This window comes from Sorex araneus, chromosome 1, assembly GCF_027595985.1.
Source record: "Sorex araneus isolate mSorAra2 chromosome 1, mSorAra2.pri, whole genome shotgun sequence".
In the NCBI taxonomy this organism is placed as follows: Eukaryota; Metazoa; Chordata; class Mammalia; order Eulipotyphla; family Soricidae; genus Sorex; species Sorex araneus.
The window spans coordinates 22,973,879-22,998,470 of NC_073302.1; the positions used below are offsets into that span (position 1 = coordinate 22,973,879).

General features: G+C 50.8%; 1 protein-coding gene across 1 annotated transcript in view; it reads left to right on the forward strand.

The window, feature by feature from the left end:
• SUSD1 (sushi domain containing 1) overlaps positions 1–24,592 on the forward strand; it is a 143,215-nt gene that overhangs the window by 93,950 nt on the left and 24,673 nt on the right. Inside the window, exons 9-11 of the mRNA XM_055143119.1 lie at positions 3,214–3,305; positions 4,604–4,790; positions 21,326–21,422. Of these exons, the coding sequence (XP_054999094.1) occupies positions 3,214–3,305; positions 4,604–4,790; positions 21,326–21,422 (376 nt within the window). The remainder of the gene's footprint in view (positions 1–3,213; positions 3,306–4,603; positions 4,791–21,325; positions 21,423–24,592) is intronic.

Sequence of the window (24,592 nt, forward strand, 5' to 3'; positions counted from 1 at the left end):
GTGGATGGAGCGCTGGACCCCTTGCTCTGGCCCCAGCCCACCCAGGGTCCAGAGATTGGGACCTTCCCAGGAAAACTCGACTGCCCGCACCTCTCCGAGATTAGCCCTGAGCCTGGGTGGCTTCTCTGGCCGCAGCCAAAAACCAGATGCTTCTGTCTCTTCTTGTAGCTGGCTGCATTTTGTCAGACTCTTGTTATTTATTTTATTTTTTATTTTCCCTTTCCTGCTACTTCACAGCAGTGTTAGAGTTATATTTTAGCTTTAGAGAGCAATCCAAGGAACTTAGGTTTGCAGGTAGTTGCATTGCGTCTTCCCCGTTTCTTGGTATCCAGAACTCTTATTTTTCTTTGCCTCTCCTGCCTTATGTTAGCATCTCCAGGCTTTGAGATCATTCATCCTTTCAGGGTTCTTGACTAGAAACTGCTTTACTGTTTCACGACGGAGTGTGGTGGATTTTGGTAATCAGTCTTGCTTTCATTGAGGTGGGAGTGAGCCCTGGGCTCCCAACCGTGATTCTCAGCCAATATTCCTTGGAAATAATAGATCATTATTTAAAGTGTACTCCTGGTTTCTATATATGTATATATTTTTTGCTTTTTAGGTCACACCTGGCAATGCACAGGGGTTACTCCTGGCTCTGTACTCAGGAATTACCCCTGGCACTGCTCAGAGGACCATATGGGATGCTGGGAATCGAACCCGGGTCAGCCGTGTGCAAGGCAAACGCCCTACCCACTGTGCTATTGCTCCAGCCCCTCCTGGCTTCTATTAACCTATACCTCATTTGGGGTTTAGGGTTGATATTAATAAGTGCCATTGGTGATTGGTTGTCCTGCCCTCATACAGTGATATTGGATGAGTTGGGAAACTTTCCACCTTTTCTCACTAGTCTGAGACTGTTCAGGTAGTATTGAGATATGTGGTTTTTGGAAGTTTCTGAAGTGTGGGGTTCCTTGGATCACTGTTAATTTTTTTGGGGGGTGATCCCTGGTGATGCACAGGGGTTACTCCTAGCTCTGCACTCAGGAATTACTCCTGGCGGTGCTCGGGGGACCATATAAGATGCTGGGAATTGAACCCGGGTTGGACGCGTGCACGGCAAATGCCCTACCCACTGGGCTATCTCTCCAGCCCCCAAGGATCACTGTTAATTTTTTAAGTCATCTTTTCTCTGGTGGGGGTGGGGAGGCTCCCAAGCTCTCAGGGTACTGGGCATGTGCTTCCTGTGATACTCGGTCTGCTGGGTCATCAGTTCAATGCTAAGGAGGGCCCAGGGGTGCAGGTGTCTGAAGGGGCCACTGTCCTAGGGCTGCTGGAGCCCTCCAGGTCTCCACCCAGCAGTGTGGTACTGGGGGACTAGACTCAGTTCCTCGTTCCTACAGGACATATATCTCTGCCCCCTGAGCTGTCCCTCTGGCCCTGAGATCATCTTCTGCACCCAGTAGTGAGGTTGCGTGACCTGAGTCACCTCTGTTTTTTTGGGTGCTGCCCTGCCTTTCTGCCTTGCAACATTTGAAGGAAAGCTTGTGACCTGTGAAACAGGTTTTCTTTGTGCAAAGCTGATTCCAGAGTGGGGGGTGGGAGGGGGGTTGGTCACGGCTACCAGCCTGGCTTCATTCACAGGAACCTGTCAAACAGGGGCTTACACAACCCAGGCTCTGCCCCTGTGAGACTCAGTTTTGAAAAAGTAGTTTGGGGAGTTGTCCTTATCATTGATGAATCATCCGTGGAATTACCTTAGCAAGTTGGCTACATTGTTTCCAGCTTAGAAACAGGGATCTCTAGAGAAGGAAGTAACCTTTGCCATCAGGGTTTTGAATGAGTCGTTCATATTTTTAAAAGTTTGGGGTGGTGTGTGCCTCCGTATTAAACTGTGCTAGATCTGAGCAAACCAACTTTGGGATTGATTACCTGGAAACTGAGCAGAGGCCAACAAAGGCTGCTTTGATTATAAGAGCTGAGGAGGCCCAGGCAGCCCCCCCCCAGCCCCCCACCCCCCACCTTTCCTGGAGAAATGCCTCACTCCCTGCCCAAGACCCTCCAAGTTCCAGGGGGACATTCTCTAGTCTCTGCTGAGGGCGACTCTCAGCTCAAAATTCTCAACAAATGTGTGTTTGTGGAAATGGGCTAATCTAGGACAATGAGTTCAGCTTCACTTAAGTAAACCAAGGGAGTTTGCAGGGACTGTATTTAAATTGCTTTTCTTCTCTATAGAGACCACACCCAGCCGGAGCCTGAGGAAGGGGTGTGGGGAGGAGGGGTGAGGTGTGGGGGAGAGGGAAGGGGTCTTGCTCTGTTTTGCATCTGCACCTTGGGTGACTTCTGCCCCTTAAGAACCTTGGTATTTTATTTTATTTGGTTTGGGGCTAAACCTGGTGGGGCTCGGGGGCTGCTCCCAACCTGTTTCCTGGGGAGGGTTCCCAGGGGAGCTGCAGGGACGCCCACATGCAAAACATGAGTTCCGGCCCAGTGAGCCATCTCTCTGGGCTTCAGTGGCTCTTAAGGGGGCTTTTTTTTTTTAAACTGAATCACCGTGAGATATAGTTACAGGCTTTCATGTTTGAGTTTTAATTATACAATGATCAAACACCCATCCCTCCACCAGTGCACATTCTCCACCACCAGTGTTCCTAGTATACCCCCCTCTTTCCCACCCTCCCCCTGCCTCTAAGGCAGACAATTTCCCCCATACTCTCTCTCTACTTTTGGGCATTATGGTTTGCAATACAGATTCTGAGAGGCTATCATGTTTTTATCATCTTTTATCTACTTTCAGCACACATCTTCCATCCTGAATGATCCTTCCAACCATCATTGACTTAGTGATCCCTTTTTTATTCTAGCTGCCTTCTCCCCCAGCTCATGATACAGGCTTCCAACTATGGGGCATTCTTCCTGGCCCTGTGTCTGCTGTCCTTGGGTGTCAGTCTCATATTATGTTATTTTATATTCCACAAATGAGTGCAGTCCTTCTGTGTTTGTCAAGAGGGATTCTTCTAATGGAATATTTTGCAGGTTTTTTTTTTTTAAATAAGGACTGAGTTTATAAAGATGCAAAAGTAGTGTCTTTTGATTCAAACTGCCGCCACCACTTTTGAATGAAATGAGAAAGCTGGTGAAATCATCCTTCTGTAGCTGCTAGGAGATGCTTTAATGAGAGGCCGTAGTTTTGAAAAAAGCGTGCATTGGTCTCTCCCTCCTTTCCTCCTGCAGTCGAACAGCCTGTCAGCAACGTCTCGGTATTCAATGACACCTGCCTTCGCTGGAGACACAGGAAGACAGCTGGCCTCCAGGAGATGTACCTAGTAAGTCACTCACAACCGTACCCTGGACAAGACGTGCTTTGCATGGGGGATTTAAAAAATATCAGCAAGCCTCAAAGTCTGTTCACCGAGCTGCCATTAGGAATGGAAAATGCTTGTGACGGTAGCATCAAGAGATGGAAACGGGCCCTTATGCTGCCTGGTTGGAGACAGCAGCTGTGGGGGGTCGAGGGGAAGCCGAGAAACCCTCTGCACACCTGCCTTGGGCTGTCAGGTGGATGTCCGGGCAGAGGACCCAGTGACTGTCACTCATGCCCCAGCGTGTCGCCAAGAGCAGTGGGCTGCAGCCTTCAGGGCTTGTGGACTTGGGCTGAAACCCATGGCTCAGCCTAGGAGTGGGAATCCCAGCAGCTGGACGGGGCCAGTGTCAGGAAGGGGAAGGCTTGGGGTGAGCTGCCCCTGGAGGACATTGAGTAGGACAGAGTGTGTCTGATGGCCAGGTGCTGGGATGTCATAGGAAAGTGCGTGTGTCACCATGCACATAGGTGTGTCCAGTTATTGGAGTCGGGTCATGCAATGGGGAGTCTGGAGGGCTCAGGAAGAGGAGGGATTTTCTGTGGGATATATTGAGATCTTTAATTTTTTTGTTTGTTTGTTTTAAATCAGGGCTGAGTTTATCAAAGTGTAAAAGTAAGTGTCTCTTGGACGACTACCTCCAATTTTGAATGAAGTGAAATTGCCGTGTAGTTGTGTAGTTGTATCATTTTCTTTCTAGGAAGATGTCCTCCTTTAGCCCTGATCCTGCAGATTTGTCAGTAGGTCTCGTGTGTCACACACGCATCGACCGTGTGAAACTAGGAAGAGAAAGTCACCGGCTCTGGGGCCTTGGCCTCGTGTGCATTTTGATTTGCAAATATCTTGTATTCTGTTGATACATCGTGACAACAATGTCTATAGTATTATAACTAGTAATGTTTCACTGTTGCACTTTGCTTCAGGAGGGGCCTCGCGACCGGCTGGTGGTTCTCAGTCAACCAGGCTGTTGGTTGAGTACAAGGGCCCTAGGGTATGATGCCAGCTCAGGCTCTACAGCCCGAGTATGCCCTGGCAGGGCTGTTCTGGGCCAGGCTCGGGGGAACATGTGATGCCCAGGGAACTGAACCATGGTCAGGTGCTCGCAAGGCATGTGCCCTGATCGCCGTGTTCTCTCCTGGCCCTGCGCTTCACTTCTTGGAGGATCTTTTGAGTTGAGAGCAGAGCAAGAGAACTCCTCGGAAGAGGTAAGCATTTGGAGCTTTTCCAAAGCGAGCGACCCACCCACCAAACTTTCTATGTTTCAGTTCCACGTTCAGGGCCAGAGATGGTACCAGAAAGAATTTGCCCAGGAAGTGGTCTTCAACATCAGCACCAGCAGCCAGACCCCCGAGGTGTGTTTGTCTCTGCGTCCGGGTACCAACTACAGTGTCAGCATCCAGGCTTTGTCGTCTAAACTGCCTGTGGTCGTCTCCCTGACAACCCCAATAACAGGTAAATCTTGAGCCGTGGCTTCAAGGTGCATGATGTCACCATCGAGCTGTAGTCATGCTGGGGTACAGGGGAGCACTGCAGCTTTCTGTCATGGTGGAGGAAGGAGGAAGAAGGGCAGGGACGGAACCCCAGTGGTACAGGATGGGTCTTGCATGGGTGAGACCTGGATTTGATTCCTGACTTGGCAGGACTCTGAGAGGGAGACGGAAAATCTGTGAAGAAGAAGGGCATGGAATTGGAAACCTGCAACTGTGACTACAATATTTTCTTTTATTATTATTATTTTTGGCTTTTTGGGTGTCACATTATGCGATGCTCAGGAGTTACTCCTGGATCTGCACTTAGGAATCACTCTTGGCGATGCTCAGGGAACCATATGGAATGCTGGGGATTGAACCCGGGTCAGCTGTGTGCAAGGCAAATACCGTACCATCACTCTGGCCGCCAATATTTTATTTCTGGAAAAAAAAAAGACTTGAAGCAGAATGTTAATGCTGGTTATGTCTGGACAGTTTGTATGAGTTGGTCAAATTTCTTCTGGATATTTGAAATATTTATACTTGACAAGAATTTTTCCTGTTACTCTTCTCAGTGCTGGAGTAATAGCACAGCAGGTAGGGCGTTTGTCTTGCATGTGGCCGACTGGGGTTCAATTCCTCCACCCCTCTCGGAGAGCTCGGCAAGTTATCAAGAGTATCTCGCCTGCCCAGCAGACCTGGCAAACTACTCGTGGTGTATCCGATATGCCAAAAACAGTACCAAGTCTCACAATGGAGACGTTACTGGTGCCCACTTGAGCAAATTGATGAGCAACGGGATGACAGTGATACAGTGATACAGTGATACAGTGATACTCTTCTCAGTAGCATATTTTTCATTCTCTTGCAAGTTTATACAGGACTTTTTAAGAAAATTATTTTTATTGTTTTTAATTAATTAAAAACCTTTCATTTATTTAATTTTTTTATTGAATCACAATGAGATACACAATTACAAGGTTGTTCATGATTGAGTTTCAGTTATGTAATGTTCCAACACCCATTGCTTCCGTAGTGTATATTTCCCACCACCAATGTCCCCAGTTTCCCTCCCGCCTCCTCCTGCCCCACCTGTCTTCATAGCAGGCACTTTTCTTTTCTTCTTTCTCTCTCTCACCCACACACCTCTCCCTTCCTCCCTCCCTCCCTCTCTCCTCCCTCCCTTTCTCTCTCTCTCTGTCTCTCTCTGTCTCTCTGTCTCTGTCTCTGTCTCTCCTCTCTCCTCTCTTTTGGGCAATAGGTTTGCAACACAGGTACTGAAAGGTTATCAGGTTCACCTCCTTTCAGCACTCAGTTTTTGTCCAGAGTGATCATTTCCTGCTGTCATTGTCATAGTGGTCCCTCTGTACAGAGCTTCTGAAACTTTCTCTACTCAGTAGCCTCTTGTGCACAAAACTGCCACATGGCCTGGAAGCATTTTAAGTCTATATGTATTAAAAATAGGCGTAAAAATAAAACATTCACTGATAATAAATTATAAAGAAATCATAATGATAGTTTTTTTGGGGGTCACTATTGAGTGGTGTTTCAGTCTATTGTTGCCCAGAGCTCAGGGGACACCCTGGCAGTGCTCAGGGATCAGACCAGGATCTCCTTCATGCAGAGCCTGTACTCCATCCATTGAGCTATTCCTCTAGCCCTTAGAATACGTTTTTAAAGATTCGTCACCATCCCCACATTTTGTTACCTGACTCTATGTGGGTCACAGCCCAGTGTTTTGGAAGCTAGGCTTTATGGTGAGGGAGAACGGGTGACGGTCCCACTGGAGTCCCCTAGCACATTCACTTTGCACTCATGTTCTCACTCTCTCAAATTGGTGACACCCCACAGGACTCGTTGAGTTAATCCTCCGAGCATTAGGTTCTTGTTTCTTACTTCCTTGAGAAATGACCGGTAGTCAGGGAAGGACTCCCCACTCCCGAATCTCCGGTTGCTTCCTGCCTGTGGAACCATCTGGCATCTCGGTAGGTGATCCTCCCCCCCGCCCCAGATGGATGCGTTGGATCCCTTCCCTGATCGCCCAGACATTCCCAGTGTCCAATGAGTCTCAACCCTGAACCAGAATGTGGTAATACCTCATTTTTTAAAAAATGAAGGAACTATGATTTACAAAGGTAATGATAGTTGAGTTTTAGGGGTATCATATGTCAACACCAACCTCAGTGTCAACTTCCCTCTGCCAGTGTTGCCCATAGTCCCTCCCTGCCTTAACCCCACCCTATCCCCGCCTGTCAACTTGACAGGCACATTACAAAGTTTTCGGGGTCGCAGCTTAGGTCTCCTGTTTTCAGGATTGTGAGTCTGTGTTTGGGTAGATGGTTAGACCCCTTGCCCATATCACCAGTATCACTGACGCCCTGATGCCTGTTTACCTGTTACTCTTCATTCTCTTCTTCCTCCCTTGATTTCTTTCCTTCTCTTTTTTCTTCTCCTCTCTAAATACTGGGGTCAAGGGTGATCTAGACATCCCCTTTTTACTACATGTTTCATAATCCAGGATGTAGAATAAGTGCGGTCATCCTATATTTGCCTTTCTTCTTCTGACTCATTTCACCCAACATGATCTCTTAGCACAGCGGGTAGGGCATTTGCCTTGCATGCGACCGACCCGGGTTTGATTCCTCCGTCCCTCTCCGAGAGCCTGGCAAGCTATTGAGAGTATCCTGCCCGCACGATAGAGCCTGGCAAGCTACCTGTGGCATATTCGATATGCCAAAAACAGTAACAAGTCGTCTCACAATGGAGAAGTTACTGGTGCCCGCTTGAGCAAATTGATGAACAACAAGACGAGAGTGCTACAGTGCAGTGCTTCATTGTTCCTTCCAGCTGCATAGTATTCCATTGTGTATATATACTGCATCTTCATAATCCATTCAGCTAGGTTGTAATACCTCTTTTTTAAAAACAAACAAACGGGCTCGGAGTGACAGTACAATGGGGAGGGCGTTTGCCTTGCACATGGCCAACCTGGGTTTGATCCCCAGCATCCCATATGGTCCTCCAAGAACTGCCAGGAGTAATTCCTGAGTGCAGAGCCAGGAAAAACCCCTGAGCACTGCCGGGTGTGACTCCAAAAGCCAAATAAATAAATCCATAAAACAAAAAAAAACACTAGCAAACAAACAAACAAACAAAAAACCCCAAATAAACACACTTCCTTTGATTCCATACCCCTTCTAGTTACAGAGCCTTTTTGCACCCCTCCCCCCAACACCCCTTTCCCATAAAACTCCTTGGGAGAAGTGCCTGGCGGAGCGTGTCCCCCACTTCCCCACTGCCTCTGCTCCAGCTAGCGGACTCCCAGTCTGCGGTCACCTGTCCTCATTGTTTTGCCGACTGGGTCTCCATCTTGCCAAATCCCCCGGGGGACTTGTTCTTTTCCAGTGCTGTCTAGTGAGCTTGATACTCCGTCCTTCCTCGGAACCCCTTCTCTCTTGGTTTGGGTTTTCCTGGCCATGCTCACCGCTCCTTCTTGGTCTTCTCTGCTGCTCCAACTACTTTTGTTTGTTTGTTTTGTTTTGGGGTCACACCCAGCAGTGCTCAGGACTTGTTCTTGGCTCTGTGCTCAGAGCTCAGGGGACTATGTAGGATGTCAGGGCTTGAACCCCTGTCAGCCACGTGCAAGGCCAGTACCCTCCTGCTGAACTATCTCTCTGGCTTCAGCACCAGCTACTTTTATCAAAGCCCTTCCATCGCCACCAGCTGCCTTCTCTTTTTCTTCCTTAGCTGCCCCTTCTAAATGCTGTGTAGTTAGTCTTGTAGTTATAGATTTTGGAGGGCTTGGGGGCACTCCCAGCAATGCTTAAGGATTACTCCTGGTCTGCACTCGGGAATCACTCCTGGTAGTGCTCAAGGGACCAAGTTTGATGCCAGGGATTGATCCCATGTGCAAGGCACGTGCCCTACCCACTGTGCTACCTCTCCAGCCCAGTGATGGGTATTATTGAGGATCCCCAAATGTGTGTTCCAGTTCCCCTGTCTCTGAGCCCCAGACTGTTTCCTAGACAGACTCGTTGGCGATTGAAGAGGTGAATGCAGCAGAGCTGATGACTTCTTGCTTGTTTCCTCACCCTCAAATCTACTTCTACACAGTCTGTCTTGGGTATTGCTTACGTGCCAATTTGCTCAGGACAAGAGGAGTTTTGGAGTGATTCCATCTCTTCAGACCAGTTTCTGATCCTTCATCCAGCCTTGTCGGTTTATTCTCAACATGTATCCTGAGCCCAACCACTTCTCCCTCACTTCACCTTCCCGCTTAGCAAGCCGAGCCAAGCCAGAGACCCTTGCGCACACCCGTGTAGTAGCTTCCTCATTTGTCTCCTGTTTTCACAACCTCCTGTCGGTGCCCTCACCCCATCCCAGTCTCTTTTTGTTTGTTTGTTTTTTTGTGTCACACCAGGCAGTGTACAGGGGTTACTCCTGGCTCATGCACTCAGGAATTACCCCTGGCGGTGCTCGGGGGACCATATGGGATGCTGGGAATTGAACCCGGGTCGGCTGTGTGCAAGGCAGACGCCCTACCCGCTGTGCTATCACTCCAGCTCCCTGCTACCCCAGTCTTAATCTCCATTAACTTTTATTAATATCACACTCAGGAGCCAGTGATCTCTGACATGCGCATGAGAGCACAAAACCCCAAGCTCCGACCCGCCCAGTGTGACTGTCAGCATTCAGTAGAACCCTGGTTGTATCCTGGAGTCTGTGATCTGACCCCGCCTACCTCACTGACTCTCCCGCTCCCAGTGCCGCTTGCCTCACTGGCCTGGGTGTTAGGGCACGGACAGGCCAGACTTGTTCTTGCCTCCACCCGCCCCTCCTCTGCTTTCTCTTCCTGGGACACTCTCCCCCGGTGGCCTCCTGGTCATACCGTCCTTCAGCTCTCTGCACAGATGCTGTCCCGTCACAGTCTTTCCTGCCTTTCTCCACCAGCCCTTCACTGGCCCCCATTTCTTCATAGAACTTGTCTACTGAGATTTCCTTGTTCACGTTGACTTGTTTGACTTCTTGCTGCCCTAGAATAGGAGCTCCTTGAAGACAGACACTTTTTGCTGTGTGTGTTGGTTTTGTTGCCACACCTGGTGGTACTCTGGCCTTATTCCTGCCTCCACACTCAGGGATCACTCCTGGCAGGAGCTCAGGGGACCATAGAATGCTGGGGATTGAACCTGGACCGGCCACATACAAGGCCAGTGCCCTACCCACTGTACTTTTGCTCTGCCAACCCCACCTCCCAAAGATAGAGATTTTTGTCTGTGTGTTTATTCTACATTGAATCCCCAGCTAGTAAGAACTGTGGTAGCACAGAGTACAGCACAGAAATCTTTTTTTGTCATGAATGTACACAGGGGCCAGAACTCAAAGGGCCTGTGTGTGATTTTGAGGCAATTCCTGGATAATTCGGAAAGGCTTTAGATCAAATTGTTTAGACTCAAGTTTGGGCTGAAAAGGAAAGCCCAACTTGAGTATTTCTTCCTGGTAAACTGAGTCACTGTTCAGTCTCCTGCTCTTTGATCCTTGTCACACTTGGGTGGCTTGTGTTTCTGATTCAGATCAGCAGTTCAGTTTTCTTTGAGTTGTGGTGCGGGAGTTTCATCTGATAAGAGACTCATTTCTTCATTTCTTTTTTTTTTTTCTTTTTGGGTCACACCCAGCGATGCACAGGGGTTACTCCTGATTTATGCACTCAGGACTTATTCCTGGCGGTGCTCAGGGGACCATGTGGGATGCTGGGAATCGAACCCAGGTCAGCCACATGCAAGGCAAACGCCCTACCGTTGTGCTATCACTCCAGCCCCCAAGAAACTCATTTCTACCTGCTGTGGTAGATAGATCGCAGCCCTGGTGTATCAAGATGCCTGTGTCTGTGCAACTGGCCACCAGGGGACACTGTCGAGCCATGTGAGTTGGTCGAGAAGCCTGAGGTGGCTTTAGTTTCTAGAGACCAAGACTGCTCAGTTTCAGCTCTACCCTACTTGAAAGAATTTGCAAGGTTAGACAGTGTATGAAAGTTGTTGAGATCTTATGAGAGAATAAACAAAACAAAACTCCCCCCTCCCCATGCTCTTTTACAGAGGTGGGGGGCGGGGGAGAAGGAACGGTTCTAGGAGAGCCAGAACTTCTAGCCTGGTGATGTCCTTGTGCCGGTAAACTTTCCTGCTAAAACTCCCAGACTCTGAGATTTACCAGAAAAAGTTAAGCATGGGACTTGGATCTGGGGAAAGCTCACGAATTTCCAGGAAGAAAATGCGTGGGAGTTTCCTTTCTGAGTGTCTTCCGTTAAACGGAATCTGACTGGTAGGAGCAGAATGAAAGTGCGGCTTTAAATAAGCGGCTGACCTCAGCAGAGAGCTGGCATTCCCGCCTGAGGGACAAGGACAGGTGTTCAGGGCCCAGGAGAGCAGGTGCAGGGGAGAGTGGCGTGGGTGGAGGCACCGCCTGGGACGCCCTGAGGACCCCGATCAGCCACCACTCGTTCCCTCAGGGTTGGGGTAAAGCAGCCTAACGCCCTTGACCTTAGTGCCAGAGGAGCTGGCACCCATTGGCTGTTTCTAGTCTAATCAAAGAGTGTCCAGAGAGAGAGAGAGAGAGACAGACACATGGGCACAGAGAAGACCACTTGTCCTGCCCAGCAAGGAGATCGTTTGATGTGATCTGTGGGGCAATAGTGAAGAAAGGGGGTCGAGGAAGCCCACCCTTTCCCTACAGGCCTGAGGAACAAGGGCCAGGGCTTACTTGGGAAATTTCCTCTCTCTCCTTCTCCACATGTCTTGGGAATTTTCATCTAATTTAATTTGGGATGGGAGTCGGGCCACACCCAGTAACGCTTGGGGTCTACTGCCGGCTCACGAGGGTGCTGGCGCTTCAGGATCAAACTAGCGTCAGGCGCAAGCAGGGCAAGCACCTTAGCCCTTTGACATTCTCCTTTAGGCCCTTAATTTTTTTTTTTTCTTTTTTGGTCACACCCGGCGATGCACAGGGGTTACTCCTGGCTCTGCACTCAGGAATTACCCCATGGCAGTGCTCAGGGGATCATATGGGATGCTGGGAATCGAACCCGGGGTCAGCCGCATGCAAGGCAAACGCCCTATCTTCTATTGCTCCAGCCCCTGGCCCTTAATTTTTTAAAGTTTTTTTTTTTTTCCCCCCTCTGGCGACCTCAGACAGTGGAGTGGTCAGAAGCGCCTCAGTGCTTTGGGAGTTAAGCTGGGGACTCACCCTGCGCTTTCTCTCTTGGATCCCTAGCAGGTGGCACCGAGGTGCCATAGGTCATAGTTTGAACTGTGATCTATGACCTCACCCTTGTCAGGCAGTGCCTTAAGTCATGGAGCAATCTTCTGGGCTCTTCTGCTTATATTCATAGCAAGGACAAGAGAGGCCTTGGAGATAGGATAGTGGTTAGGGCAGGTGCTGAACATACACCTAAACGGGTTTGATCCTCGGCATCGCTTGGGCCCCCCATGCCCCACCCCCCTCAGCACCAGCCAGTGCAGCTCTGGAGGCCTCCGAGCTCTGCTGTGGTCGCCAGGGGTAATTCCTGGCACCTCCGGACCTGACGAGCACCACATCCTCAGTCCTTTGCCTTGAACCAGGGGTTGAGAATTGCTTGTGGGGCCCCTGGTTCTCCTGAGCAGTGCTTGAGATTTACCCCCCACCTCAGAATAAACAGTTAACACCCTTTTTCAGATACTCAGGAAAACGACCGAAAACCCAGGTGTGCCTTGAGTATGCCAGACTGTCTTTAACAGAGAGAGAGGCTTCGTCAGACTCAGCCTCGGAGCGAGGCCGGTCTCCTTCAGCTGGGTCCAAGGTGCCGTACTTAACCCTACTCCCCTTGGTCCCCAGAGCTCAGAAGATCAAATTGTTTGACTTGAGATCTGGGTTAGGTCAGGGGAGCGGACGCACACACACACATCCTCTCTCTCACCGTTTCTCTCCCTCTCTCACTTCTCTCTCTCCCTCTCACCTGTCACCTCTCTCCCTCTCTCCTCTCTCTGTCTCCCTCCCCCCATCCCTCTCTCTCTCTCTCTCTCTCTTTCTCTCTCTCTCTTACACACACACACACACACACACACACACACACACACACACACGTTCCATTCCCTCTCGCACCTCCTATTCTTCTCACCCACAGAAATCTCCCAACTTCTTTTCTTGCTTCAAAGCAAACCGCAAACCTGAAGTTAAGAAATGACTGTGGGGCCGAGCATACCTGAGCACTCTGGTCAGAGCCCTCCCCGCGCCCCTGCTGTTTCACTTGAGCTTTCACTGAACACACGTGGGAAAGTTCCTTCACAACAAGGAGCTTCAAAGCCAGGGTCTGTGTGCCGTAGCGTCAGGGGAAGGTATGTTGTAACAACGTTAAGCGAACCTTCCTTGGTTACGTACCAAGGGTACTGCCTGCCAGGTGCTGAAGGAGAGGGGGAAACGGAAAAGATCAACTCTTTCCCCTCGGAGGCCAAATATCCTGCTTTTGGGAGTGGGAGATGTGGGTAGTGTAGTGGCAGCGGGAGGTCGAGGGCAAGCCACCCTCTCTTCTGCTGCCATCAATTTTCCTTTCTCATGCCTTGTATTTATGTGCACTGATTACTTGCATTTATCCCAAGTTTCTAGATTAAAGTTGGGAAAGACCTTAAAATAGAAATAAAAAATGATTTAAAGACACAAAAAATAAATAAGGTTGGGAAAGACCTTTGCTTAGTTCAGGTGCAAGTGAATTTTATTTTTGCTTCTATTTTGTCCGTTTTAATGAGCTTCACTCCTCTCATGGATTTTCTTTCCTTGTATTTGTTTGTTTGTTTGTTTGTTTTTGTTTTTTGGGTCACACCGAGCAGTGCCCAGGGGTTACTCCTGATCTGCATTCAGGAATTCCTCCAGGCATTGCTTAGGGGATCGTATGGGATGCCAGATCTGCTGTGTGAAAGGCAAACAAACGCCCTACCCACTGTACTAGCGCTCCAGCCCCCTCTCATGGATTTCAATAGTTTGTCTACATCTATGATCTTTGTCTTTTGGCCTAACCATTCCAGTCCCCCTCTCCAGTTAATTTACTCTAGAAATTCAATGCTCTTTTGGTCATTTAATTACTAAAATTAAAAAAAAAGAGCAGTTCTATTGATTCTTTAATTATTCCTGCCTCTGGTTATGTTGAAAAAAAAAAAAACTTCCCTACCTTGAAATCAATTCTTAACCTCTCATGCTTTAAAAAAATTATCCTTGTTGTCATTCAGACCCATTTTAGGAACTAGGGTTACATCTCAGCATTAGAGCACTTGGCTTGCATAGGTAAGGTCTTGGGTTGGTGGGTTCACTGCCAAATAATTAAAAAAAATTTTTTTTAAGCCTAGAGCCACTGGTATTTGTTTTAGTATATGGCATAAGGCTGCATCTATAAGGTAAGATCCCTTTCCCCAAATGATAGCCAGTTTGCTGCCATCTTTTATATCTAACATATGAAAATTATTTATTCACGTTCTCATTTATTTGGGCCTCTTTCCTAGGTTTTTCCATAGCTTTGCCTGTCCTGCACTTATTATACCTTGATTTCCCTCGCTGTAACTTTTCAGCACATTTAATAATTGATAGGACAGAGCTTCCTTCATCGCTTTCCTGCTGATTTCTCAAAGCTTTCCATAACCGTTAGCAGTAGGGGGTGGGTGTGTGACCCCCGGGCTGGAGTGAGGGTCTCCCTCCGACTGTTGCCCTAGCAACCAGGACCAGAGGGAGGAGCGGCCCCAGAGCCCAGACACTGCCCATTCGACGCCTGGGGGGCTGCCGTGAAGGTAACGGTGCCAAGGGAGCAGAGAATCGGTCTCTTAGTGTGGGGGCAGCACCCAGCACCCCGGAAAACGTGACGAGAACACAGCTGAGAACGAACCTAGCCAAGGGCAGGCTTCTCCAGGGGGGAGAGAGGATGGTTAAACCTAGAAGGGGGTGAAAGCCTCTAAGCAAGGGCGCAGACACCTGGCCAGACCGGGCTCGCTGGGGCAGGAGGAAGGCTGCAGGGTCCCCTTCTCCATGCCACCCTGGGCTGAGAGCCACCCAGGCGGCTCTCACGACAGGCCAAGAGGGCAGAGGGCTGGGGTTGCTGGTCGCCAAGAAGGGCAAGGCGCGGAGCCAACTGAGGAGCCCCTGCAGTGAACTCTTCGTCTCTGAGCGGAACACAGGAAACGTGGGAGGAAAGCCACAGCACAGCATGGACAAAACACCAAACCAAAGGGCATGTTTGTGGGTGCCGGGCTCCCACCCGAAGCTGGCCCCGCCCCTTCCCGGCACTTTGTGCGCTCTTGACTTTCCATCGCCGTCTTGCTGTGTGCCAGGCATGGAAGCTCTTTCTGGGTTTCTCTTGGGGCCTTCTCCTGGCGTCTGTTCAGCGTGTTCCCTCGTCCAGCAAGGGGCGGCCGCGCAGAGTCCTGAGGACAGGGCCGAGCTTCCCTCCAGCTAAGGGGAGGGGTCCGAGGAAAAGAGCAAACCTTGCCACCGCCTCGCCTCCTCCAAGGAAAGCGAAAAAAAGCACATGAGCAGTGGGGGTGCTGTAAAGCACTGTCTGTAGCACTGCCATCCTGGTCATCGATTTGCTCGAGTGGGCACCAGTAACGTCTCCATTGTGAGACTTGTTACTGTTTTTGGCATATTGAATACGCCACGGGTAGCTTGCCAGGCTCTGCCGTGCAGGCGGGATACTCTTGGTAGCTTGCTGGGCTTTCCAAGAGGGACGGAGGAATCGAATCGGGTTGGCTGCGTGCAAAGCAAACGCCCTACCCGCTCCTTTATATAGGTTGAGGAGGGTGGTGGGAGTGTGCAACCGCTCACGTACTCAAGGTGATCAGAACAAACATGTTTTCTATAGATAGGGTCACACCTTCAAGGCACATTTGCCAGAAACATCCTGTCGCCAGGTAACATTGAATTATGATGTGCATTGCAACAGGCTTCCCTTCAAGGCAGACGAAAAGGTGTTTCTCTCCCAACACATCTGCCCGCTAAGCCCAGGGATTAGTTTACACTTCAAACAGGACCAAAAGGGGCTTTTCTCCCAATAGGTTTCTACGGAAACACAGGGCTGAGCTTCTGGTCACTTTTGGGGTGGGGGGCCAGGATTGGAAGCAAGGGCTGGTCCAGGGGAGCTCCTGGGGTCCCCAGCAAGTCCCACAAGTTTAGGGAACACATAACCTTTATGACCATGTCCAGGCGACTTCGGAAGAAATTCAAGGTTTAATTTTTGGGGGGTCGGGCACAGTGGACAATGCGCAGGGATCACTCCTGGCGGGGCTCTGGGGACTACATATGGTGCTGGGGATCCCTGCGCCCCACTTAATGCTGGTACTCTCTCCTCCTGATGTTCAACTCAGAGCGCCCCAGCTGCTCTGAGCTCCTGGCCTGTGTTTGCCCGCCTTCTGCCTGCCTGTCAAGTAGTTGCAGGAGTACGTCAGACACTCCCCACCGGGCAGGGAGCCGCCTCTGGGATGTGCTCCCCAGGCCTTGGTGCCCGCGTTCCTTCCTCCTGTCTCTTCACCATCACATCTTCTTGGTCCTCTTAGCCCTCACTTCCTCGGGGCATAATGCCGTGCCTAGGGGGATTCCCTCCCCGCCCCCACGGGCCCCTGCCCCCAGCTTAGCTCTGCTGCAGCCCTGGAGCCATCTTCTGGGCAGACCGGGGCACTTTTCAACCTCAGTATTGAACAACCTGGACCTGGTAAATCGCTCTTTATCCAGCTCAGTCTCCAGCCGCATAGGATGTAGACCTCTGACCAGACCCATAGTTTACCATGTCATAAAATCTTATTGAACGGCGTAATTCATTCTTCATCCAGAGAGAGAGTTCATGCTTTGTGCATGCTTTGCTGAGTGCGTGCTTTGCGAGCTGGAGGTGTGGGTAGGGTCCCTGCATCCCGTGAGCCCACCCTGGACGTGGCCCTGCAAGAAGACAAAGAAAATGCCCTAATTCCCGTTCTTTCCTTGCCCCGGTGTCTGACCAGGACTGGGCCTCTCACTGCTACTCACTGGAGTGCCCAGCCCTCCCCTTGGAGCCTGAGCTGTCTCCATTCTCTCCCTGCCTGCGAGATGGGCTCCCCTCCTCACCCCTGCACCTCTCGCCACCCATTCTTGCCACACTCTTCCCTCGGCACCCCCACGGTGTCATAGCTCGGCCTGTGAAACTCCCTCTTATGGTAGTCCTCCCGTTTCTCCAGAACGTGTGCATTGAACAGGGTGGATGCAGCACATTCGAAAGAGTTTTAACATAATCGAGGCAGCCCTCCCCTCCTTTTTAAATTATCATTTCGACTAATTATCACTGCTACCATTAAAGCTGGGAACCCAGCCACAGCCATGCTCAAGGCCCCTCTCCACACGTTCGGATGAGCCTCACGCATGAAGGAACCAGCAGAGGAACCCAGGTGTGTGGAACCCGGGGCTGAGATCTCCAAGCCTGCTCAGGTTGGAACTGGGCCTCTTCCACCCAGATCCCCCATTTTCCAGTAGCTAGGTGGTCACACCCAGAAACTGCCCCTGGTGCTATGTAATCCTATCAATGGCCAACATTCCAGAGACTATAAAACCAAGCTACGGGAAGGAGACATCTTACAGCCTAGTTTTCCCTCTGGGAAAACCTGGCAAGCTACCGAGAGTTTCCTGCCCACATGGGAGAGCCTTGTAAACTCCACGTGGCGTATTCATATGCCAAAACCAGTAACAATGATGGGTCTCATTCCCCTGACCCTGAAAGAGCCTCCAATGTGGCACTGTTGGGAAGGATGAATAATGAGAGGCTTCTAAAATCTCAGAGGACGAATGGACGTTACTGAGACCACTCGAGAAATTCGACGATGATGATGGTAATGATGATGACCACCAAAGCTATTTCCTAATTGGGAGCTTTTCCTTCACAGTGGGGCTGGAAGCACTTTCCTCTTTCACTGTCTTTCTCTGTCCCCTGCCCCGCTGTCAATGCAGTGAAGGACTTTGAAAGAGTGATGGGTTAGGCCAGGATCTGGTTAAGACCCTTTTTCCCATTGGCCTCCTGAGGGTTGTGGGGTCTGTTTCCACCATCTGGTCCCTGGGATTCACAGAAGCTCTCTCCAACAAAGGCCTCAGGACTCCTCTCCGACATGTCCCGCTGGTCCTGCCCCTCAGTCCCCTGGGGAATCGTGTGTGTGTGTGTGTGTGTGTGTGTGTGTATCTGTGTGTGTGTGTGTGTGTGTGTGTGTGTAGTTCAGAGACATGAGCCCAGCTGCAGGGGACTTTGTTGGATCAGAGAGCTTGGAGGGACACAAATGGGGCCCTTCCCAAATGAGCGTTTCTGCTTATTGCTTCACCTCCTAGTGATGGAATCTCCTTGGCCTGTAGCTCCCTCAGATTCCCCCTCCCCTGTTCCTTATGAGCACAGGCTGGGGGTGACACAGCAGGGATTTGTCCCTGTGGGTGTCATGCTGAGATTGTCAGTGAACGTGTTACCCTAGCTTGGTGTCATGGCAGTGCCAGTGACGGAGCTTGATGTGAACCCGGGTCACACACCTGACTCCACCTGCCCCTGGTGTGACTTCACCTGTCTGAGCCACCGAGAAACCCGAGCTGACGTCACCCAGAGCTGCTGAGACACCCTGCGACTAGCGTAGTACTTGGCACTCCTTGGGCGTAGCTCATGAGTCTCTATTTTAAGAACCAGTAACATATACTTAGTGTATCTCAAGCTCCCTGTCATCTTGACTCATTAATCCCCGCCTTGGCTCTGTGTGGCTGTGTGTGTGTGTGTGTTTGTATGTGTGTGCATGTGTGTGTATTTATGTGCGCATTCATGTGTGTTTATGTGTGCACGCATGTGTGTGTGTTTGTGTGTGTTGTGTGCTTGTGTGTGTGTTTGGTGCCATACCCGGCAGTGCTGAAGGATTGCTCCTGGCTCTGTGCAGCTCTGAGCCTAACGTGCTGGCTGGTCGCCTTAGCCCTGGACTAAGTTCCAGTTCCTCCAGCCTGTCCCTGTTCCTCTTCTACAGACAAGGCAGCTAGTGGCTGGTGTCTGTGGCATGCCCACGACATCACAGTGATGACCTCTGTGGCTTAATTATGGCCCCACTTCTCAAGACCTGTCACTATGCGAAGGGCTACTTCCCCGGGCTTCTTATGCTTGTGGGCTCAGTGTTGCCAAAGTGGACTTGGGAGCTGGAGATACACCACAGCCGGTGGAGACCTTGATTTGCTTGTGAACTGGCCCTGGTTCAGATCCCTAACATCATCTATGGCTCCCGAGCAATGCCGGGGGTTTCTCCAGGAATACTTAAGCACCCAGAACCAGGAGGTGCAACCCCCAAGCAAATAGTGTGCTGGAAGTAATACAAAAGTGCTGTGTCAGTGTGGGAGTAGCCAGTCACTGAGGGAGCCCCGGGGAGAGGAGAGGTACAGCACTGGGGTCAGGTCCTGGCTCTGCCCTGTGCTGACTGCGGGCACGTTTCGTAACCCTGCCCCACTTCTGTTTCCTTATCTGGACCACGAGACTTTCCAAGGGCATCATTCTAGTCCCGCCTCGGACTACTTCAGAAATAGACTCAAGTGTGAGAAGGGATGAAATGATGGGTTTCATCGATCAAACTGACTTGGTGCCAGGCCCCAGAAAGGAAGTTTGCAGGATCTGCCCCCACATCTGAACCGCAGGGAAGGGAAGGGAAGCCGAGTTAGCAGGGTACAAGCAGACCTGGCCTCAGACTCGCCTCAATTTGATGTGTGGAGACTGTCCAACAGGTAACCCAACCCTGCAAAGAAGGGAGGGAGGGAGGGAGGAAGGAAGGAAGGAAGGAAGAAAGGAAGGAAGGAAAGAAGGAAGGAAGGAAGGAAGGAAGGAAGGAAGGAAGGAAGAGAGGGAGGGAGGGAGGAAGGAAGGAAGGAAGGAAGGAAGGAAGGAAGGAAGGAAGGAAGGAAGGAGGGAGGGAGGGAGGGAGGGAGGGAGGGAGGGAGAGAGGGAGGGAAAGAAAGAGAGGGAGGGAAGGAAAGGAAGGAAGAAAGGAAGGAGGGAGGGAGAGAGGGAGGGAAAGAAAGAGAGGGAGGGAAGTAAAGGAAGGAAGGAAGGAAGGAAGGAAGGGAGGAAGGGAGGGAGGGAGAGAGGGAGAGAGGGAGGGAGGGAGGGAGAGAGGGAGGGAAGTAAAGGAAGGAAGGAAGGAAGGAAGGAAGGAAGAAAGAAAGAAAGAAAGAAAGAAGAAAGAAAGAAAGAAAGAGAAAGAAAGAAAGAAAGAAAGAAAGAAAGAAAGAAAGAAAGAAAGAAAGAAAGAAAGAAAGAAAGAAAGAAAGAAAGAAAGAAAGAAAGAAAGAAAGAAAGAAAGAAAGAAAGAAAGAAAGAAAGAAAGAAAGAAAGATTGGCCTTCTGCTCGGAGTCTGGAGCCGGGAGGGAAGGCTGCTCGTGCACCTCATCCACCTGGTCGCCTCTGGAGCTGACTCGGTGAGAGGAGCATTGCCAGGACGCAGCTAATGCGTTTGGTGAGCGCCTGGTAAGTATATCTTAGCCGTGTAAAGCCAGATGTCAGAATGGCAGCCAGGACACTGACACCACAGATGGAGCCACCGTGCCAGCCATTCAGTCTGTCCTTCCCGTGGAAAGAGGATCTGGGAATCCCGGTTGCTGGAACATGTGAAGTCAAAGCAGACACGCTGTGATTCCAAAGGATGGGGAGAGCTAATTTCTTACCACCAGCTGTCCACCAAGCAAACGTTCATGCCCACAGCATCCACCCTCTGGCAGTGCTGGGCTCTCACTTTTTTTCTTGGTAAAATAATAGAAACAAAACACCCCTCTGCCCAGTTCATGGCATTAGGTACCTCTATGGGATTGGACAACCTCAACCATTGTTGGTTTCCAAAACCATCAGAAACTGTGTGACCAGTAAGCATCAAATCCTCCTTCCCTACCTCCCCACTCCCCCTCCCTGCCCTGGGCAGCTTCCTGCCTGCCCATTTCTGCCCCCATGAATCTGCCTTTTCTAGAAGTTTCATATGGTGTGGAACCAAGCAATATTACTTGGTTAGTGGATCTCAAGCTCTCTCTTTTCTTGACTCATTAATCCATGCCCTGGCTTAGTGTAGCTGTGGCTGTGTGTGTGTGTGTGTGCGTGTGTGTGTATGTGTATAGGTGTATGTGTGTATAGGTAGGGGTGTCTGTGTGTGTTTGTGTGTATGTGTGAGTGTGTGTGTACAGGGATATGTTTGTGTGTTTATGTATGTGTTTGGGGCCATACTGGCAGTGCTGAAGGGCTGCTCCTGGAGCACTTTCCCCACTTTCGGGGTGCTGGGGACCAGGCCCCGGGCCCTGTCTTGTGGAGGAGAGCACCTCACCACTCTCTGCCCGCTCTGGCGCCTCTAGCACCCCGTGTTCAGGCCTCCTCCGCGTGGTGGCGTGTGTTAGAACTCGCTGGTCACTCCTTCCAGGGACACCTTCCTCTGGGCCTCCTGAAGGACCCCCGTCTTCGTGCTTCTGCTGACCCTCATTGTCACCCTCTCTTCTTTCCAACGCGTGTTCAGACCCGCTGCTCCCGGAAGTGGACTTCCACACTGTGCACGGAGGGCCCCTCCCTCGCCTGAGACTGAGGAGAGCCTCGGAGGCAAATGGACCCATCAGGTCAGTCGCTGCCCCTTTCCAACACCTCTCTACCCCCACCCCCTCTCCCCCCGCTCGCCTCAATCCCAGGGAATGTTCTGGAAGCTCTGGTTTAGCTGAGGAGACTCCTTTTTAGGTACCTGCACTCCTGTAGCTGGTAGCTTGGGCCTCGTCCTCAGTTTCCTTGAGTACCAACTGGGTCTTGAATTCTAAGCAGTCCCCTTCCAAACCAATTGTGACACTTTTTAGGCACCAGAGACCAGTGTTCGGGTGGCTTAGCTCAAAAAATGTCCTTTGCTCCTTTGGTCACCAGAGAAGCATTTCGCTCCACCTGTGCTTGTCCGACAGTATGTCAGGTTTGTCCTTGGTTCCCCATCTCTCCGTCATCTGTTGGCGAGGGTGGCCCAGGTGCGCCATTTCACTGAGCAGAGACAGAAAATATTTTTCTGTATTTAAGAGTGATTGCGGGACACATGATTCGGTGTTGTGGTTTCTGAAAGGACCGTTTGGACGATTCTTTTGTTTCATCGATGGATTTAGTTACGTGCTAGACGTTGTGTGGTTAGAGATGGCTTCAGGGACCCCAGAGGGAATTGGTATGGAATGAGCTTGTCCCCGTGAAAGGACTCTGCTATGTTGGTCATTTAAGCATGTTGTTTACAGCGGTTGTGATAAGATTAGGAAAACAGATTTTTTTCCCCTTTCCTGAGATCAAGATTGTAGGGGGCCTACAACAACCTACGGTGCTGGGAGGGGGGGCTACTCATTGCTCAGTGCTCAGGGATTACTCCCAGCTGGTGCTCAGGGGACCATGCAGTGCCAGGGATTGAACCGGGCCAGCTGCATGCAGGGCAAATGACTTGACCCCTCTCCTGTCTTTGTGGCCCGCTGAGAGAGTCACAGGTGGAAATGAGCAACTCATGGGAGCAAGTCAAGGAGATGCGGGGAGCCCTGACACCCCTCACCTGACCTGCCGCTCTCCCGTCTCTCCTGAGTCTTTCATCAAAGACCCCTCAGCACCGAACATTAACGAAGATAGGAAAAACATTTGCTTTTTAAAGTCTGGAGATGTTATCTGAGAATCCGTTTCTTTGCAGAGACAGACGTCTGCCTTTCCATTTCTTTGAGCTCAGTTATTTCCCAGAGATCTTCCCAGGGATGGATAGGGTGCACAGGTCGTCGTGCTTCTTGGTTCCTGTCCGGTTAACTGGAAGACACTGTCCTTCTGGGGCTACAAGGAGAACAGAGGTGACATCACTGCCTGGGAGAATTTGCAAGAGCAAACGTGGCATTTGGGCCAAGCAGTTACGTAAGGCCAGACGAAGAATCAGAAGACAGGCGGCCCTGCGGTCCTGTGCTGGCCACTGCCTTCAAAACAGGAAGTGGGAGTCTGAGTCACTGCAGGGAGGGTGGCAGGGAGAAAAGGGGAGAAGCCCTTCCAGAACACTCGTGCGTCTCCCACAGCCAGAACTGCTTCCCTCCTGTCATCAGTGCTAATTACAAGCGGGAAGGCTGAGAGGTTTCCTCCCCCTGCCTACCTGTTCGGGCGCTGCGGGGAGCAGCCTCAGGGGCTGAGACAGAGCAAAGTCTTCTCTGTGCAATGCGAGGATTAAGAGCTGGGTGCAGGGTGGAGCTAGGGGCTCAGGGACCAAACACCCTTAACTGGGTGACCTCAGGGAGTCAGTATAGCCTGGGCTCCCTGCATGCTGGTGTCTTCCATACCTACCAGATTACGGGGTTTCTTTGGGGAGTGTGTGTGTGTGTGTGTGTGTGTGTGTTGGGGTGGGGCTGATCATCAGCACAACCTCAGTCCATATGGGAAGGGACTAGAAGTCAGTGTTAGCGTCCTGCTAGGTAGAGGTTGCTGAGCATGCTAACCCAGGGACAGACTTTCTTCCCGCGTCCTGCAGGGCGCCTCGATGGGGCTGTGTGTTCCTCTGAGCTTTGGCCCTGCCTCCAGCACCTGCGTGGGGAGGCAGCTGGGATCTGAAAAGGAGCCGTCGGGCAGCGCGAAGCTGCTGCCGTGCTCGATTCACAGGGCTGTGGACGGCCGCAGGTGCTCTCTTGTCTGCGGTGGACGCTCAGTAAATATTTATCATTTACCGCGGCGACAGACAACTCGTGGCCACGAAGCTTTCCACTGCACCTTTCCAAAGGAAGCCCTTGACGGAAAGGGAACCCAGGCTCTGTGGAAATCCGGGCCCCGAGGACACCGGGAATGTTCGAGAGCGCCTCGTGGGTGGGAACTTTGCAAATCCAACACCTACTGTCGGAGAAAGCTCCCTTTATTTAACCTGGTGACTCATGGGTTCTTGAGAACGAGAGATGGGGCTCCAAGGTACATGGAGCAGGAAATTTATATTCACTGGTGAAATAGAATCATGCGGGCTAATGGGTTTTGGAAATCACCCTAATCATACTTGGCGCTGATGTCTGCTTTATCCTCTTTATTAAAATTTCAACTCAAGAAACCTCAGTGGGGAGTCAGGCATAGCCAGAGAACTATGCAAGGGTTCGAAAGGATAAAAGAGAGATCATTTAAATCCCTGCTGTCAAGGCTGATAGAAAAAGGAGACGTTCACACACTCACTGTAAAAGGCAGGATACAAAGGAAGGCACGAGTCATCCTTGGTCCCATTTCACTTGGACACACCCTTTTTGCTGACAGGCTTTCTCTTTGGTGGGCCACCTAATAAAGCTTGGGACAAAATGACACCGGGCTGCCCTTGTGTCACCATTCCTACCTTTAAAGGATGGTTTCACAGGGTCCCTGTGACACCTTCTCTTCTGTTGTGGGAGATTGTCAGGCCACATCACTGGCCCGTGATGTTGCATTCTGGGTCTCAGTTTTTTCACATGACCTTTGGTATCGATCTGTGAGCTGTCAGGAGCCATGTGCAATCCCGTGGATTCTGCCTCACATGTCATGTGATGGTCGGCAGACTTTGTACATTGACTCTTGGAGGCAGCTGGCCTCCATGTGACCGCTAAGCCCTTTCACAGCTGCCTTTAGGTGCCCACGTGAGACTCGCTGATTAGATGAACTTCACCACAAGTACGCACAAGGCAGGATATGCGCAGCCCTGGGTCCTAGCTAAAGGGGATGTCCTCCGCACCCACCTGCAGTTAGAATGTGAACTTTGCTCCTTGTCGCCTGGCGGCAGGGTTGGAGTTGCCTGACCACTGCGGCT